The sequence below is a fragment of the Chroicocephalus ridibundus genome, chromosome 2 (genome assembly GCF_963924245.1).
Source record: "Chroicocephalus ridibundus chromosome 2, bChrRid1.1, whole genome shotgun sequence".
Lineage (NCBI taxonomy): Eukaryota > Metazoa > Chordata > Aves > Charadriiformes > Laridae > Chroicocephalus > Chroicocephalus ridibundus.
The window spans coordinates 131,826,851-131,844,363 of record NC_086285.1 but is presented as its reverse complement, the minus strand read 5'-3'; the positions used below and the strand labels follow the sequence as shown (position 1 = coordinate 131,844,363).

At 36.8% G+C, this 17,513-nt stretch overlaps 1 protein-coding gene across 2 annotated transcripts in view; it reads left to right on the top strand.

Annotated features, from left to right (window-relative positions):
* The window catches only part of ARFGEF1 (ADP ribosylation factor guanine nucleotide exchange factor 1), a 94,352-nt gene that overhangs the window by 72,048 nt on the left and 4,791 nt on the right, over positions 1–17,513 (top strand). For both annotated transcript variants that reach the window (XM_063326998.1, XM_063327000.1), the window contains exons 23-35: positions 2,731–2,821; positions 4,004–4,044; positions 4,151–4,320; positions 4,958–5,109; positions 5,271–5,443; positions 6,375–6,535; positions 7,183–7,313; positions 8,870–8,999; positions 9,802–9,937; positions 10,022–10,160; positions 14,143–14,212; positions 16,301–16,430; positions 17,256–17,395. In XM_063326998.1, coding sequence (XP_063183068.1) covers positions 2,731–2,821; positions 4,004–4,044; positions 4,151–4,320; positions 4,958–5,109; positions 5,271–5,443; positions 6,375–6,535; positions 7,183–7,313; positions 8,870–8,999; positions 9,802–9,937; positions 10,022–10,160; positions 14,143–14,212; positions 16,301–16,430; positions 17,256–17,395 — 1,664 coding nt within the window. The remainder of the gene's footprint in view (positions 1–2,730; positions 2,822–4,003; positions 4,045–4,150; positions 4,321–4,957; positions 5,110–5,270; positions 5,444–6,374; positions 6,536–7,182; positions 7,314–8,869; positions 9,000–9,801; positions 9,938–10,021; positions 10,161–14,142; positions 14,213–16,300; positions 16,431–17,255; positions 17,396–17,513) is intronic.

Below are 17,513 nucleotides of genomic sequence, written 5' to 3'. Positions count from 1 at the left end.
CCGTGCAAAAGCTTTGTGTTCCCTCAATTTTTCATGCTTTTTTGGGGGGGGCTGGGGGTAGTGAATTATTTTACTAGTTTCCCTGATTGTGGCCCTCAACTAGTTCTAATCGTCTGGCTTTGTGTTCTCAGACAGTTTTTCTTATTCTGCAGTCAGTCTTTTTCTTTCCATTGTGCCCTCCTTTGCCCTGCCTCTCTGTACTCGCCTCACCTTGCCAAGAGCTGCTGAAGGGAAACCTTATGCCTGGAAATTTATGTGTCTGCCAACTTCTCATATACTGAGCTTCTTCCTGCCCTTCTAATATGCATCCTCCAGTTTAGTGTTCCCCAATGGCCTATTCAACTTCACTGTTTCCAAATGCTGGCTGTTTCTCTATGCCGAAGTGACTGGCCTTTAAAATTTTTCAGTCCTAATAGCTCAAGAATGTAAACTGTAGTCAGGTGTCTCTAAATCATACTTGCTAGTCGTTGGTGTAAATCCAGCTCATAAAGACTTTTTTCCCCTCTGTCAACTACATTTCTAAGGAAAATAGTCTGTGCCCAAATGCATAAAATGTTTCTGTCTGAATTGTATTTCTGGAATGCTTGTTACTGTGTGCATATGGAAACTTAAACATTTTCTTTTTTTTAATAATCTTCAGTCTTGTAGGAAAATGCCTAACTCAAAGGAACTTGGTTTTCATGCACTTAAGGGCTGTTAGAACATAGTCATTTTCTCAACTGTTTTGAGACCACCACTACGACTTTCAGGCAACCTTCCTATAAATGTGAATTCCTCTGAAGAACCCATAGTGTTTATGTCCATATGTACAGACAAGTATTTTACAGGAAAGCAGTTGTGTAATTAGAGGACGTGAAGTTGCAGTCTGGTGACACAGAAGCTTCATCTTTCAGACCTGCTTGTAAAATCAGCTGAGCATAAGCATCAGCATTCACTCTTGCTGAAATGAGAAGTGTGTCGTTTTTGAAAAAAAAAAAAAAAAAAAAAACAAACAACAAAACCAAACCCCAAAACCCCTTTGCTCATTTACTGCCTGATCAAGGATTCAGGTGTGCGCTTTTCAGGCATCTACATTTGAATGGCTTCATCACTCTCGCACCGTCTTCCCGCTGTGGCCCTATTCTGTTTCATTTGAAAATTCAAGGCATCACAAGCATGTGGGTTGTAAAAGTAAACAAATAATCATCTATTCCTTTGCTGCTTTGGTAGGAATGTTGTCTTACTTGAAGTTGTAACTGTGAAGTTCAGCTTTCTTCTACTCTAGCTTCTGTTCACAAAGTTGGAAGACAAAACTTGCTGCTGTGAGCGGGTCGTAGCCGAAGTGTATTGCTTAGGTAACCAGAAATCCTCTTTGGACAATGGGAATCTGCGGAATCAGTTTCTCATAAAGCAGAATTCTATAGGTGACTCTGTTTCATGGCAAAAGAGCTTATCACTGTTGGAATAGAAATCTGCTGTCCTTTTAGGTTTTCCAGCATTGATTATAAATCCTATGATAATAAGGCATTCTCATGTAAACTGGCAGAGGTGGTTAGGGTTACCTGACTTCTTGGAAATAACCCTTCAAATTCACTTCACACAGCTGCTCTTAGCTTGCACGTTACTGAGATTCAGCCTAATTGATACTGGTGGCCTGTGTGCTTACAAGAGAAGTCTTGATCAAACCCAACAGTATTATAAGTTGCTGAAATACTACTATAAGGTTATGTTTGTATGCATGTACATACAGAAAGGTTACTTCATAATTGCCCTAGAAAAATACTTCAGATGGGTCAGTTTATCTAGATTTGACAGCCACTCATCTCCAGCCAAGCGTGGAGCACAGCAAGCCTCAGAGGCAGACTTCTGGGAGGCAATCTGAAACACGAGAACTTCTCGTCTCTGCAGAGCTCTGAGAACAGAGTTGCTGGCCTTCTTTCAGTCTTCTGTTCTCACCTATCTTTCCGATAGGCTGCCTAAGAAAAAAACCCCTTAAATACAGGTTAGGTGGAATTATTGAGAATGGTTGCAAGATTCCTGCTTTTTTTTTTTTTTTTGATGAGGGGTAGAGGAGAGATTAGAGATTGCAAGAAATTTTGGAAATTTGTTTACTGTGAAGTTAGCATTTTCTTGACATGAGCCTTGCCCCCTTGTGGGTTACAGTTTCTAGCCTCCAAAATAAATATTGCTATTTTTATTTACAGATTTTTCTCACTATTGTTAGGTGATAATTTTGCTATACTTGAGAAGTAGCTTTATGATGGAGTTCTGGTGGGAGCTCTCAATGACAGAATGATGAAAAAGAAAACCTATCAGAACGGGTTTACTCGCTTGCTGCTAATAAATTGTGCAAAGTTCTCATCTGTGCAGTATTCTCTATCATATGGTGCGTATTTTCAGTAACAGAGTTACAAAAGGTCCATTGAAAGATGGAGGGAACAAGGTGGTTCTTGCGCTTTTGATTTTTTTTTTTACCACTTGTATCTATTCAAACAGTTGTTTGAAATGTGGACAGTTTTCTGGGACTCATAGTTTATATGTGGATAGAGAATCTAGAGCATTAGGACTTAGACCAACATGCAAGTGTTCGCTGAGATGCCCAGCTCATGCAAGGGAAATTAATAATGTACTTCTCTTTTTGTGAATTAAAAATATATTTAGTTATACTGGTAGCAGCACGATTTCTCTTCCTTTTTCTTCCCAGCACTTTCTGTGTTCTCTTACGTATTTTTCAAATTTTGTTTACTGTAGTTGGCGGCAATGTGGATTGGAAGCAGATAGCAAGTATTCAGGAATCCATTGGTGAAACTAGCTCCCAAAGTGTTGTCGTTGCTGTAGACAGGTATTGTATTAAATTTGCTGTTGCCACTTCAAGCTTTTTAAGAAATATTTGAATATCCTGTGCTAACAAGAGGACGTTGTTAGTTTACCCCGATTTGGAAAAAAACTACATAAATATTACCATATTAAAGTGCTTTTTGGTTTGGTGGGTGTTTTCCTCTTTTATGGAGCAGAAATATTTTTGCAAGAGGGAACAGAACAAAGATTTGGCAAGAAGTCGTTTTACTGATTTAAAATTATTACAGGAGAGTTGCAGAACAAAGGCTGCTGTACTGTCTGGTGAATCTTGATTTGCTATATATAGTAACGTATAGCAAATCTCATTTTGCCTTCGTACAGGGAGCATTATTGACAGACCCTTTTTCTCCTAAATGTAATTACCAACTCCCTGATTTCCTCTTGGTTATGTAGATGTTGTCTGAAATGACCAAAATTATTATTCCAGTCTTCCTTTCTATGAATCATATTTATCATAACTGGATTTGATTAGGCATAATACATATCATAAACATTCCCTGTTTATATTGTAAAGTACTGATCGGACTGGAGTGCCTGGTGGATCTTGCTGTCTCCGCATTTAAGAAACAAGAAAACATCATTTTCTTAACAGTTGTTAAAATTTACAGTCACAAAGAGGGTATCATTCGGAAGGCTTACAAGCATTTCTGTGATTGACTGTAGGCAGCAAGATTGATGTTGGTTCAATGAAAGTTGCCTTGCAGTAAAATCCCATCAAGCGAACTGGAGGCTCAATGTCAAACATATAATAGCTGTTTAGGTTTGCAGATTTTGCAACACTTCATGATGGGAAGTGTTTCAAGTATCTGTGTGTCACGCCAAGTGGAAATTGTGCACTCCGGAGAAGTTTGACTTCTGTATTTGGACCAGGGCTAAATAGTTTACAAACTGCTGACATTATTAATCAGTCACTGACAGCGAGTGGATAGCATTAGAAACAGCGCTCACCTCCCAGTCTCCACACATCCTTATGGGAGTTATTTTTAAATATTAGAAATAATTGAAATATTGCTGATTTTATTTTCAAAGCTCAGTATTTTTCCACAATTACTAATTGTTTTTTAATAAATAAAAGTGTCTATATATTTTTTTAAAAATCTTGAATATATGTTTAGTAAATGCTTTTGTATGAAATTGCAACAATATCTTAAACTGCACTTTACAGGATATTTACGGGATCTACAAGGTTGGATGGAAATGCTATTGGTAGGTTTTACTTTTGTTTCCCGCCTTTCCCCCTCTGTAAACTACAAAGCAACTTTGTCTTAAACTTTGAAAAAATCTTGCATTAAAATCTGTGGTCATTTAACAGTGGATTTTGTTCGCTGGCTTTGTGCTGTATCTATGGATGAACTGCTGTCTGCTACCCACCCTCGAATGTTTAGTCTGCAGAAGATAGTAGAAATTTCTTACTACAACATGGGCCGAATAAGGCTACAGTGGTCCAGAATCTGGGAAGTTATTGGAGATCATTTTAATAAGGTATCCCTGTTAATGATTATACGGCATACTCCTTGCATTATTGATACCGATCAATTTTATGTAGAGATTTGTTGGAAAGCCATGTGCTCATCTGAATTGTACTGGTTTTTTCTGTCCTTCTGTATCAGTAGCTTAAAACACAACAAAAATTGTAAAGCTGGAAAGGCCTGCGAAAAGGCAGAGGGACACAATATAATAAATGTAAAAGCAGGAGTACATGTTAAGTTATTTATCATTACCTGGGTCTAGAACTGTATGCCTCTAGTTATGTGTTTTAATTTTTGGGCGTGTTCTATGAAGCTTGGATAAGAGTGTTTTCTGTTCAAGTCTAAATGGACTATTTATACAGTGAATGTTTGACATGAATTTTTAATACAGATTGTTGAAGTCTTTCTAGACAGCTTGCTTCATTTTAGAAAGTTTCAAATGCTAGAATACATAATGTAGAAAATAGCTGGCATTGGTTATGGATTCTTAAACTTCATTAACTATGTGGTTTATGGAATTGGCTACTGATTAATATTGTTAATTTTCCTGTACTGCTTAGTTCTCCATTACCAAATGTAAAGGCAGCTTGGGCTGAATCCATAAGAATTCTGATGCAAGCTTACTATTCATTTCTGTTCTACTTTATCAGGTTGGCTGCAATCCCAATGAAGATGTAGCTATTTTTGCAGTCGACTCCTTAAGGCAATTATCAATGAAGTTCTTAGAAAAAGGAGAACTTGCTAATTTCCGATTCCAGAAGGACTTCCTACGACCGTTTGAACATATCATGAAGAGAAACAGGTAATAACATGCAATTACCTGAATCGCCTGGGATCATAAGCACCACCTTTTGCAATTAATGATACAAATTGCTTTTGTAAAATTAGTTGCTGGAGAATTATACTATTGTAACTGATTATGTAATTTAGTTCAAACAATTATTGTTTATTGTCTTAATTTAGGTCTCCTACTATTCGAGACATGGTTGTACGGTGTATTGCACAGATGGTAAATTCCCAGGCTGCTAACATTCGTTCTGGTTGGAAAAACATTTTTTCAGTATTTCATCTGGCAGCCTCAGATCAGGATGAAAGTATAGTGGAACTCGCATTCCAGACTACGGGACACATTGTCAGTGAGTATTGGTGATATTCAGACATTGTGATGGTGTATGTGTTTTACACTTTTCAGACAATCCTCTGGGAAAATACTTACGAAAATAATTCAATAAGATTGTAGCTACCTGTCTTCCTTTCTGCCTTTTTTAAAAAAAAAAATCTGTTTGTAGCATTCTACAGTAAAGCAAGCTGAGTCTTAGATAATTTTACTGAATGTGTACGTTTTCATTTAAGTGAAGAATTATTTATCTTTTTCCCCACAGAAAAAAAAAAGTGCAGTCATTTTACTATTATGTTGTTTGCTTATCTTTTTCCTTATTTCTGAATTGTGCTTGCCTGTGTCCCTGGTGAGGAGAAAGTGCTGAGCTAGGTGGCACTATGGTTTTTGGTTGTTTTTTTTCTTCTTCCCATTCTAATCTAGATCTCAGGCTTTAAGTGCCATAAGGGATCTTTTTATACTGTCTCAACCTCTGCAAGTTCCTAAAACTTTTTCAGCATTGATGAAGAATGTTTTGTGGTTTTTTTTTTCTCAAAAGTGACTGTTTAAAATCAAGGCAACAGGACCATATTGCTGAGGGAAGTCCTTTCGTAGATGTAACTCCATGCTTTATGTAGCCCTCTTGAGCTCTGATCACACAGACTGTTTTTAAGCAGTAAGCCTATTTCTCTGTTCTTGCTGAGAACTGTTAAGTTTCCCTTCTTTAGACTACGTGCTACCTTGATTTATTTTAGACGGTTATTTGCTGTCAAAATAGAATGCCCTCTAGGTGATCTTTTTTTTTTTTGGTTGAGCCGTTCATCTTTTAGTTTTTATTGCTACTCAAGCATTTGACAGCACCAATCAATGAACCAGTCTCTCATGACTTCTGTTACGATCAGTTCATATTAGAATTAATAGATTTTAAAGCATGACACTTTTTTTTTCTTCTGTTCACACTTTTCTCCCAGCAATTGTGTTTGAAAAACACTTCCCAGCAACCATAGATTCTTTCCAGGATGCGGTAAAGTGCTTGTCTGAATTTGCCTGCAATGCAGCATTTCCAGATACCAGTATGGAAGCGATCCGCCTCATTCGCCACTGTGCAAAATACGTATCTGATAGACCTCAGGTATAGTCTGTATTAACTAAATTATAAGTGCTTTTTCTTTATAAAGAAAAAAATACTCACACTAACTTTATTGGCATCCCTTCAAGTTTCAGAGATCAATGAGAAACGTACTTTATTCAGAAGCAATAGGAGTATAAAATGCCACAAGCTTTGAAAGTATCAGCAATTTTTTTTTTTCTTTTATTCCCCGCCACCCATCCCCATCCACCAAGTTCAGCTGGTGGCTAGCTTTCCTGAGAGCTGCTGGAAATCAACGTATCTCAGGATCTGCTCTCTACTGAGAAACGTTGTAAAGAATGGATAATGGCATGAGCAAAAATGCTTGACATTCTCAAAACATTATGACAGATCCTCACTGTCAGTGCTGTCCCTATGAAAAGAAAGTAAGAGACTCAGACTGAACTGCAAGCAAAAACTGATGCTTGAATGTATCACCTTTTTTAATTTTTAGTTTGTTTTTCATAATGTATTAAGTATTACTTTGAAAAACACTTCACCTTCTCAGTGTTGTTATTTTGATTGCCAGCTCAGGCAATCAGGTTATAATACTAGTACAGCAGAATTGTTATTTACAGTCCAAATTGTGTTTTATTTTGAAGAACCAAACTCTTAACGACTCTGTATAAACCCTGTGTTTTCTTCTAAAGGCATTCAAGGAATACACAAGTGATGATATGAATGTAGCTCCAGAAGACAGAGTGTGGGTACGAGGATGGTTCCCAATTCTGTTTGAGTTGTCCTGTATCATCAATAGATGCAAATTAGATGTAAGAACCAGGTAACAATCAGTATTTGTAATTCAAATTTTAAAAGGCTTACTTTACACTTTTAAAACATGAACAACTTTGTTAGTAAACATAGCTGTCTTAAAATGGCTTACGTATTTAATTTAGGTGATATCACTGTGGGAGCATCAGACTTTTTAGAAACACCTTTTAAATATGTGCTGGAACGTAGAAATTAAGTCTCTGTTCTTTACATATGAAACTTTTATCTTCCGTTGTAATAAATAATGAAGTTAATGTGGTTGTGATTGCATTATGTTAAATAGATAAGTATTACATTTCCTTAAAGTTAAATATTCAAACAGTGCCTGTTTAGGATGAATAGCCGTGAAATCACAATAATAAGAACTATTCCAGTAGTTCATTTGAAAATAAATTAAAGCTTACGTAAATTAAAATATGGTGACTGTTTTACCTTTATTATAGGACCTGTAAATTATTTAAAACAGCTCAGCTCAGCTTAATCAGATGTGACGGAGGCAGTTTATGCACAGAACACAGTAAAATGTAAAAGTTGACTTTCCTGACATAAAACAAGCAAGCATTATTTTAACGTGGAAGGTCAGCTCTAAATGGTCAATATGCATTAAATCCCTCCCCCTTTTTTAAAATTACATTGGATTAATCCAATTAGATTGGATTAATACCCAAATCTGTATTTTTCCAGTGGCAATACTGATCTTCTCTCTTGATTAGCAAATATAAATGTATGATGTTTGATTCCATGATATGTGCCCCTGTTACTCCATTTCAGTGATTTGTTATAGTTGACCGGGGTAAGCCTTGTGTCACATTTCCATTTTGCTCTGTTTAAAACAAATGTAAAAAGTTCCATGCATGGAGTAAGTTTTGTTTTAGTGGACTCCAACAGCAAAATGCTGTTGGAATCTTTTTTTGGTTTTAATTAAAACTCATGACCCCGGTCCTCCCTGCCTTCCTGTGTCTTGCCTATCATACTTTGAGGATTTTAAAACTGGTTTTATACCATCGTTCATTAACTGGTTGCAGATTGCAGAAACAGTTGAAAAAGCAAAGCTGTGCTATGGTTTCATGATAATCCTGCTTATTTTCCTTGAATATGACTTTTCCCTTGAACAGTTCATTTTGTTGCAGTTCTGATGCTAAATATGAGAGGTTGTATGCAAATAATTTCAAATTTACACATCTACATGGGACCTGTGCATCTGGACTCCCTGTATAGCTGGTGGGGATCAATACTCGTTTCTAGACCTCTGTATTTCTTACCTGGAAATACTTGTTCCTTTGTTTTTGTGGTCCTTTGTAATGTAGTTATTTTCCTATTTTACTTCAAAATTACTACAGTTCTCAAAAGTATTTTCTGGCTATTGCCTGTGACTTTTAAGTGCTTTTTAAACAAGCTGATTTTATCCTTAATTTTGGTGTACTAGTGTGACGGATCCACATCAGATCAATGTGTAACGTTCTTAACAGTATTTTGAGTTTGTTATTGCTGTTGCAGTTGGACAGATTTGGTCTAGCGCATGTCTCTTTGTAACTCTTAATATGTGTTGTCCTTTCTTCATTTCAGGGGCTTAACAGTAATGTTTGAAATAATGAAGACATACGGCCATACTTACGAAAAACACTGGTGGCAAGATTTGTTTCGGATTGTCTTCAGGATATTTGACAACATGAAACTGCCAGAACAGCAGACTGAGGTGAAAAAGTGGGGGAAGATAGTTTACATGGGATCTATAGTTACAGTAGAAAACCTGATTACTAATGTAGCTTATCAAGTAATGTAAGGCAAACCTCAATACTTGCATGGTTGACCTGTAGTTCTAGTAGACTTATTTTGTTTTATTAGCGTTCTGTTGGAGATACTGTCACTTCCCTCACTTTTTTTTTTTTTTTTTTTTTTAAACCATGTGTGTAAAAGGCCTAGTAGTTTATGCTACAAACACTAGAAAGGTTTTGACCTGCCAAACCAAGACCAGGTACTGTCCTGACAAGGAAGTGAAGCAGAAATGGACTTACTAATGTAAATTATGTGTAAATTATTAATATTAGAAGTTTGATCAAAATTTTCAACTCTTTGGGAGGCTCTCTCTGACTATTTTTGAAGGACGTGTCTCACTTTCTAAATTTTTATTGCCTGGAAAGGAAAATATTTAGAAGAAAAACAGAAAACTTAGCTTGGTGTTAAACTATTGAGTTACATTTAGGGTTAGATATTAATTTCAAACTCAGTATCTCATGATGGTAAGTGCTTGTCAGGCCTATAATCTGGTCTCCAAGAGTAGTTGTTTATCTATTTCTGTAGTTTTTTAAACCTGCTAGTTAGCAAAACAAAAGTTGGGGCTCCAGGTTTTGGGGGTTTTGAGATACAGAGAGGAATTGCATGTCACTATAAAACAATTCAGATTGAGTAAATACATATATCCGTCTGCCTGCAGGGATGTGTATCCTGAAAGTTTCACCTTAAATAAAATTGTAACTTTTTTTTTTTCCCCCTCCTAGAAAGCTGAATGGATGACAACTACTTGTAACCATGCACTTTATGCAATATGTGATGTATTCACACAGTATTTAGAAGTACTTAGTGATGTTCTTTTGGATGATATATTTGCACAGCTGTACTGGTGTGTGCAGCAAGGTAGGACTGTACCAATTTCTGTTAAACAATGTTAACATTTTACTGTGAATGTGAATAAACAAATGCACTGTGTGTCTTTTGCAGACAATGAACAACTGGCACGGTCTGGTACAAACTGTTTGGAGAATGTTGTCATCCTAAATGGTGAAAAGTTTACCCTAGAAATCTGGGATAAAACATGTACTTGCATGCTGGATATTTTCAAAACTACAATCCCTCATGCGTAAGACAACTGTTAATATTTATACTTTGTAACATAGTTTAGGTATACGACGCTGATTTCAAACTGTTAGGTATCTTAGTAGGTGGGGTGAACAAAAAGCTGTTACATGTGGACTAAAATGAAGCAGAGTTCCTTGGAACATAATGATAAAGTAGGTGCTAGATATACTAGTTTCGTGTTGTAAGTGATAAACTGCTAAAAAACTAGAAATACCATAAATATGAGGGTTTTTTTCCCCTACCCTGCCAACACTGAAGTGAAGCACTACTTGTTTTCAAATATGATAGTCTTAATTTGAATGGCTGTATTATTACTTGTCCTATGTCTGTCAGCTAGTTCATAGCATTTGCTTCTGGGTGTCACCTAGTTTAGGAGTGAAGAAAACTGAAGCAAGAGGGAACCTTCTGCACATCAGTTTTTCCTTAATTTTAGAGTTATGTATCAGATAGCACTGTGCGAGAGATTCATTCATGCTTAAGAGATAAGTTAATCCATCTGTCAGTGCCTCACCTACTTTTCTATGTGCGTAGGTGTGAATTAATTGCATCCAAAAAATAATACTAAAATAAAGCTGAAACATCTAGCTAGCAAGATAATTTTTTAGCAATTTGGTTACTGCCAAAAATAAAGTTTGAAATCAAATCTCTGGATGTAAAAGTCCAGTTGAATTAGCCCTAATTTACTGCATCCCGAAAGATTTTGAAGTGAATACTCGTTAGCAGAATATTTGCTTTGGTTTCCACATGGGATCAAAACATAGGTTTCTGGGTATTCTTATGGTTGAATATTAGAAACCCTTCTAGAGGAGCCGTTTGGATATCTTGATATTTAGACATGGTCTGTTGTTGCCTTTAGCTATATCTGATTTGAAATATGTGCATTATTCCCTTTGATGTTCATGGCACTTCTGCTTTTCAAATAGGTTATTTTTCCCAGGAGAGTATCTGACTCCTTCCATAGATTTCCATTCTTTACTTCCCATCTCCTTTTTTAATCTTTCTGTGCCTTCTTTGAGAACTTCGTTATATTATTCCTTCTTATGTTTCTGGGGGGTTCACAACTTTCGCGGGCTAAAGCAAATCTTACTTGGATTTTATACGTGAGTAATCCCTTGAGCATATGTAATCAGTCGTCTTTCGCACAGTGAAAGTACGTCTGCTCTTTTCCAAACAATTGTTGGGTGACACAAAACTGCTCAAAACAGTCTCTTCACTTTGGCCATATTTGATTAAAACTGAAGCTTTTTAGATGGGTAAGAAAAAAATTATAAAAATATACAGGTATTCGTTCATATTTTTAAAGGAGACTTTTTACTCATTTTCTTTCCTTCTCTTTCTGACCCCTAGGAGGATGCTTCTTTCTCCTTCTGTACTGCTCCTCCTTTTTTTTCCTCTCTTTTTATGGGATCTGGTTCTTTTTCTGTGACTCCTGATTTGACTGGCATTTCATATTTGTATTTCTGAGTCCCTCTATTGGCAATATTTTTGCAGTAGAGCTTTTCCTGCCCTCCCAGCCTTAATGCGTGGGGTTCTTTTGACAACACAGTTTTAATACCCAGCTCGTTGTGAAGGCTGACCCTGTACTTAAAGAAGGGGGCAAATGCACCTTTTACATTTGTTTTCCCATGTCTGGAAATAACACCCCAGTTAATGTTGAAATGAAGACAGAGACAAATCACACAGTGGTATATATGAAAGTTTTGTGGGCAAGTGCTTTATTGCTAATTGTCTTGAAATAGTCAGATGCCATGAATCTCTGGAATGTAAAGTGTCTTCTGGCAGAGGTTTTTATTAATCTGATCAGGTAGGATTACATCCGTTCTTTTTTAGCATTCATATAAAACATCTTCCAGGTATTGTGTAACTTATTTCTTCAATTTAATAGTTGCAGCATTGGCTGCAGGAGTTCTTAGTTGCAGTCCAAGCCTCTGTTGATTCTTGGCAAGTTACCCTTTTGCAGAGAGAGGTGATCATATTATTTCCTTGCTTGGAAAACTTAGTACTGAACAGTGCCAGCTCTCTCAGCCTTTCTTCACAGGAGAGGTCCTCCAGTCCCTTAATGATCTTCATGGCCTTTTGCTGGGCTCTCTCCAATACATCCATGTCTCTCTCATACTGGGGAGCACAGGACTGGACACAGTGCTGAGTAGAGGGGCAGGATCACCTCCTTCCACCTGCTGGCAACTCTCCTAATGCAGCCCAGGGTACCATTTGCTTTCTTGGCAGCAAGGGCACATTACATGTCCAACCAGGTGTCCACCAGGACCCCCAGGGTCAAATTTTCTGCCAAGCTGCTTTCCAGCTGGGTGGTCCCCAGCATGTGTTGGTGCATGGGGTTGTTCCTCTCTAGGTGAAGAATTTGCACTTCTCCTTGTTGAACTGCACAATGTTCCAGTCAGCCCGTTTCAGGTGGCAGCATGACCCTCTGGTGTGTCAGCCACTCCTCCCAGTTTTGTGTCATCAGCAAACTTGCTGTGGGTCCGCTCTGCCCCATCATCTAGATCATTAATGAAAATGGTGAGCAGAATTGGACCCAGTATTGACCCCTGGGGTACAGTTGTTGCTGGCTCCACTAGACTTTATGCCCTGATCACCCGTCTCTTGGCTTGGCTGTTCAACCAGTTTTCAGTGCACCTCACTGTTTGTTTATCCAGCGCATACTTCATTAGCTCATTTTAATAGTTCCTTTGATTCTTCTTTTTATTTACTTTCTATTCTGTTTATAATTTTTTTTAATTGAAATTTTCTGAAGCTTCATGAGAGCAAATCTTGCCTCGCTGGTGCTGAGAAAGCCAGGGTGAATGCTGTCTTGTCCTCAGGAAATTCAGGAGTTAGAATTGGTTCCTTGCACAGATTATGATGATCTGGCCTCTACTGGCTCATAATGGCTCATTATTCCAATACCTCCTTTGGCAGATGGTAGTTTAAGACTTTACAGCCCAAAATAAATTACACTGTATTTAACAACAGAATGATCTACAATTTGTGTCCTGGTAGCTTTCAAGAATCAATTCAATTCTCTGCTCTACTTTATTTGTTGTCTCATTACATGCCTCAAGATTTTATCTTTCTTATCTCTGATGTGTCTTTTTAGTTGCATAAAGATCAGTGATAGGTTAATTTAGGATCCTTAACACAATGGGAAAGATCTCACTTAGGATACGCAGACACAAATGTCCATTGAGCGTTGCCTCACACAGATGGAGGCTAAACAGTTTGAAATCTTAACAGGGACAAATAACTTTAATCTTACTTTGTAGCAATAGGATTGATAGAAAAAGAGATGATGGGACCGCTTAGGTTGTTTAATCTAGTTTCCCTCAATTCTCGGAAGGCACAGACAGCCCCAATAAGTTACAATTAATGTAGAAATTTTTTAGTGCTTAAGGCGAAGATCCTCAAGACAGCAACGTGCTATAGGAAAACGGCAGGGAAGAGATCAGAAGTATTGTCAGTGACTTGGTACCTCGTAACAGCAGTGAATCCTAAGGGGAAGTGTTCAATCCAAAGTAGAAATAGAACCACAATGCTGGATCATATCCCAAACGTAGAATGCAAAACATCTACAGACGTTCGTGCTGATCTGTCCTGGGGCAAATTCATTCATCATTGCAGGTAAAGCTTAAGGCAACGTGAGAGAACAAGGCCCCCACTAATGGCATTAGAGCACTGCCTAAAGCTAAATGAAATATTTCTGAGAAAAATTAATCCACCTCCACATAATTCAGTTGTCCGTCCATGGCTGAAGTTCAAAAACCACAATGCTGAAATTTTTCAGTATGTGAGAAAAAATAAAATGTATACTTAAAACTGAAATTAGTTTATTAATTTGTGGGAGTATCTATATCAGACTCTTTTTATGTTTGGCTTCCATTAATTTAAATTAAACAATATTTCCACTATATTGAAGTGGACTTCTTAGAATATCAGTCCTGATTTGTATTTCAAACTTATTAAATTTGGTACTGTTTTTTGTTTTCAAGGCTGCTGACTTGGCGACCAGTCAGTGGGGACTTTGGCTCTGGATCTCCCTCTGATGCAAAAGAAAAACTGGTAAGCAATATTTTGAAAGCTTGCCAGGGTTTGTTTCAAATGTGTTGTGATGTAGACTAAGTGAAAAGTATACCTAGTTGAAACCCAGTTTTCGATTTTGATTTACGTGAAGTTTTTTCCAGCTAAAGTGCTATTTAATGCTTAAAGATGACAAGGAATTAATTGAGAAAGAAAAGTATGTCTGTGTTTGCAGCAAAGTTGGCTTCCAGAAGTTGGCTGTAGGTCGTTACCTGTGTACGGTTTAGGTAATGTCCTGTGTCTGGTAGGTCTCTGTAATACTCTATTTAGGGGTTGAGTACTTTTGTGGTCTGGGGTGTGGTTTTTGTTTCATTTTGTTCAATATTCTCTTCGATATACTGGCACGGTGAGAAAATGCTGGAGGTGGAAAGATCGCCAGTTAGATTGACACTTTTTTCCCTTTAAATTTTCTCTGCTAGTAAAAACTTAAACATCAGTGTTTATGGTATTTATTTTAGAAAATATATGTAACCATCAGATCTCTTAGTACTGATTGAATAAACTGATGTAAAATTTGGATTTGCCTACAAGTGGCAGCCCTGTAGCTACTTTACTACTGACGAGAATTAGTTTCGCTTTTTGGACATTCTCACAAGATTGCTGCATGAAGTTCTTTATAGATTAATGAAGCATTTGATAAAAATTGATAAAAATTGTTCAAGGATATGGTCCTATGGTTCTACTAAGAGAGACCAACTCCCTCCATTTATCTTTACGGAGTGTTAACATAATTTACTTACATCAGAGTGTAAGTGTTCTCAAAAATCATTTTTGTCTTCAGCGTAAAAAGACACTTTATAACTTCAAAATTAACAGAACTTGTATAAAAGCGTTAAAGGAGATGTATTTTGGATCCTTTCTTTTAGCAGGATAGAATTTTTGCAGGCTTTAGATATTTCCATATAATTTTTCTTCAGGCAGTTCAAATATAATGAAGTGTTCTACTATCTATAGCCATAATACCTATTTAAAGTATCTTTATACTTAATAGAGATGAAAACCTTGGTTATTTACTGGTATGAGAAGTCGGTACGTTCTTTATAGGAACTGTATGTGTAGATTTAAACCTTGCTAACAACACAACGGAGGGAATTAATGTGCAGTCTCCAGTGGCACTTACGGAACAAATGCCAATAGAAATGCTGGGTTATTGAAAGGGACAGTAATCACTCCATATAACTGCTTTGCAGTTAATGATAACGTATTTTGTTATTAATTACATTACTCTTTTAACAAATGCTTTCTGAAATGAAACCAGTCGGTATTACCATTGATTTTAATACTTTACATTCAGCTAATGAAGGAAGATATTTATTAACAATATCTTAAAACCAAAACCCCAACAATTCATCTTGCAAAGTCATTGGGTTCTAGCTCACAAAATAACACGATAAAACATGGAGAATCAGAACGCATTGCAGAAGTCTGGCAAAAGGATTTGGAATTAGAGGATTTTATTGATAGGAATATATTCTTCTCCTCCATCATTTTACCGTGGTAAATTCCTGTAGCACCTACAAACGTGTTAGTAGGAGCTTATAATTCAGAACATTCAAGGGAGTAAAGGTAAGTAAAGATTGAAGTTTGATACCTCATGTTGTTTAGACCTGTCATTTGAGCTGTGTGTTCACATTTTCACCTGTTATAAAAGGAATACAAATTCTCATGGAAACTATTAGCGGTTTTTATTGTAGATCAAGGTAGATACTGCATTTCCCATACATTTCCCATAAACTTCATACACTTAATCTGGTAAAAGTCAAACTAACTATTGGCTGACGTACTAAATGCTTGGATGGCATACAGAAAACCTATGTGCAAAATACTACTCATTGACTTTGCTGCATTATTAAGAATTTGTTGCTTGTTAAATTTTCAATTCTTTCTTAGTAGGTCATCTTTTTAGTACATCTTTCTAGAATGCTAATAGCAAATATGACTAAAGTGAGGGAAAAAGTGCAGTGCTGAAACAGCAAATGTTTTAAGCTATGAAGAGCACAGCACTATTGATGATTAGCTCGCAGAAGTTTTCTGTAAGTTAATTATTCTATTTTTTTGCTTTCTTTTCAGGATACAATCTCACAGAAGTCAGTGGATATTCATGATTCTGTTCAGCCTAGATCTTCAGATGGACGTCCATATCAACCCAGCGCAGGGTCCACAGTAGGTGAAGAAATGAGTAAAACCAGGCCAACAGCAAGTGCGTGTTTTGTAGTGATTTGGCATTTTCTATCTGTTAAGAGTCATATTTAGCAGATGTTTGATGTCTTTAGTTATAGCCCCAGCTATAACTTCAGAAACAAGATGTGAAGACAATTAAATTGGTTGAATCTGTTGGACTCTTGTGGGTCCACATTTTTGACCTGTGTTCAGCTGCTAACTTGCAGTCTTTTTACCCTAAACAAAATATTAAAAATATTACTCTCTTTGCAATGCTATGTAAATTAGTAATTTATTTTTTTTTCTTAAGACGAAAGTTCTTTCTGTGCAGAATGCAACTGATGCAATAGCTGGAAAAACAAAGTGTATTCAGATTGATTTGAAGGAAGTATATCAAACCCTTAAGATACTTGTGGGAAGTTACGTGCTGGTGCTTAAAAACGCTCATGTCTGGTGGTATTAGTACTTGCCACAAGTACAAACAAGCATCAGTGATGATCAGTGCCATCTTAAGCCTCCTCTGCCTGTGGACAGGCTCAGCCTCTCGTTCTTGTCACTGCACTGATGCTAACAACAAGGTCACTAATTTTGGTGATTTTTAGGTAACATTGAATATTTTTCCAATACATGGCAGGTGACTTTAAAGTTAGGAAATAGTGGGGGTTTTTTAAAACCTGCTAATTGTTAACATGGTGATCAGTCCTGGTTTCAGAAGAATAATTCAGATGGGTGGATTCCAGGATTGGTTTATGTATGTGCTTGAAGTTAAGCTGTTTTTCAGCTTGCCCCCAAAATAGCTCAAAAAAGACAAAAAAATGTGCAGTTCTTGAGTTAACACTCTATTTTCTTTTTATTTCCTTTAAAGAATTTCCAGAACAGAAATTGTTTGCTGCTCTTTTGATCAAATGCGTTGTACAACTGGAACTGATTCAGACTATCGACAATATCGTGTTCTTCCCAGCAACTAGCAAAAAAGAGGATGCAGAGAATCTGGCAGCAGCGCAAGTAAGTAGAACTCATGGGTAACTCTCTGTTTAACAGCATTTTTCTCTAGTGGTTGAAGTTTCATAAACTCCTGTAACATCATCTAATTTACAATTTTTACAAGCGCTTGAGAACTTCT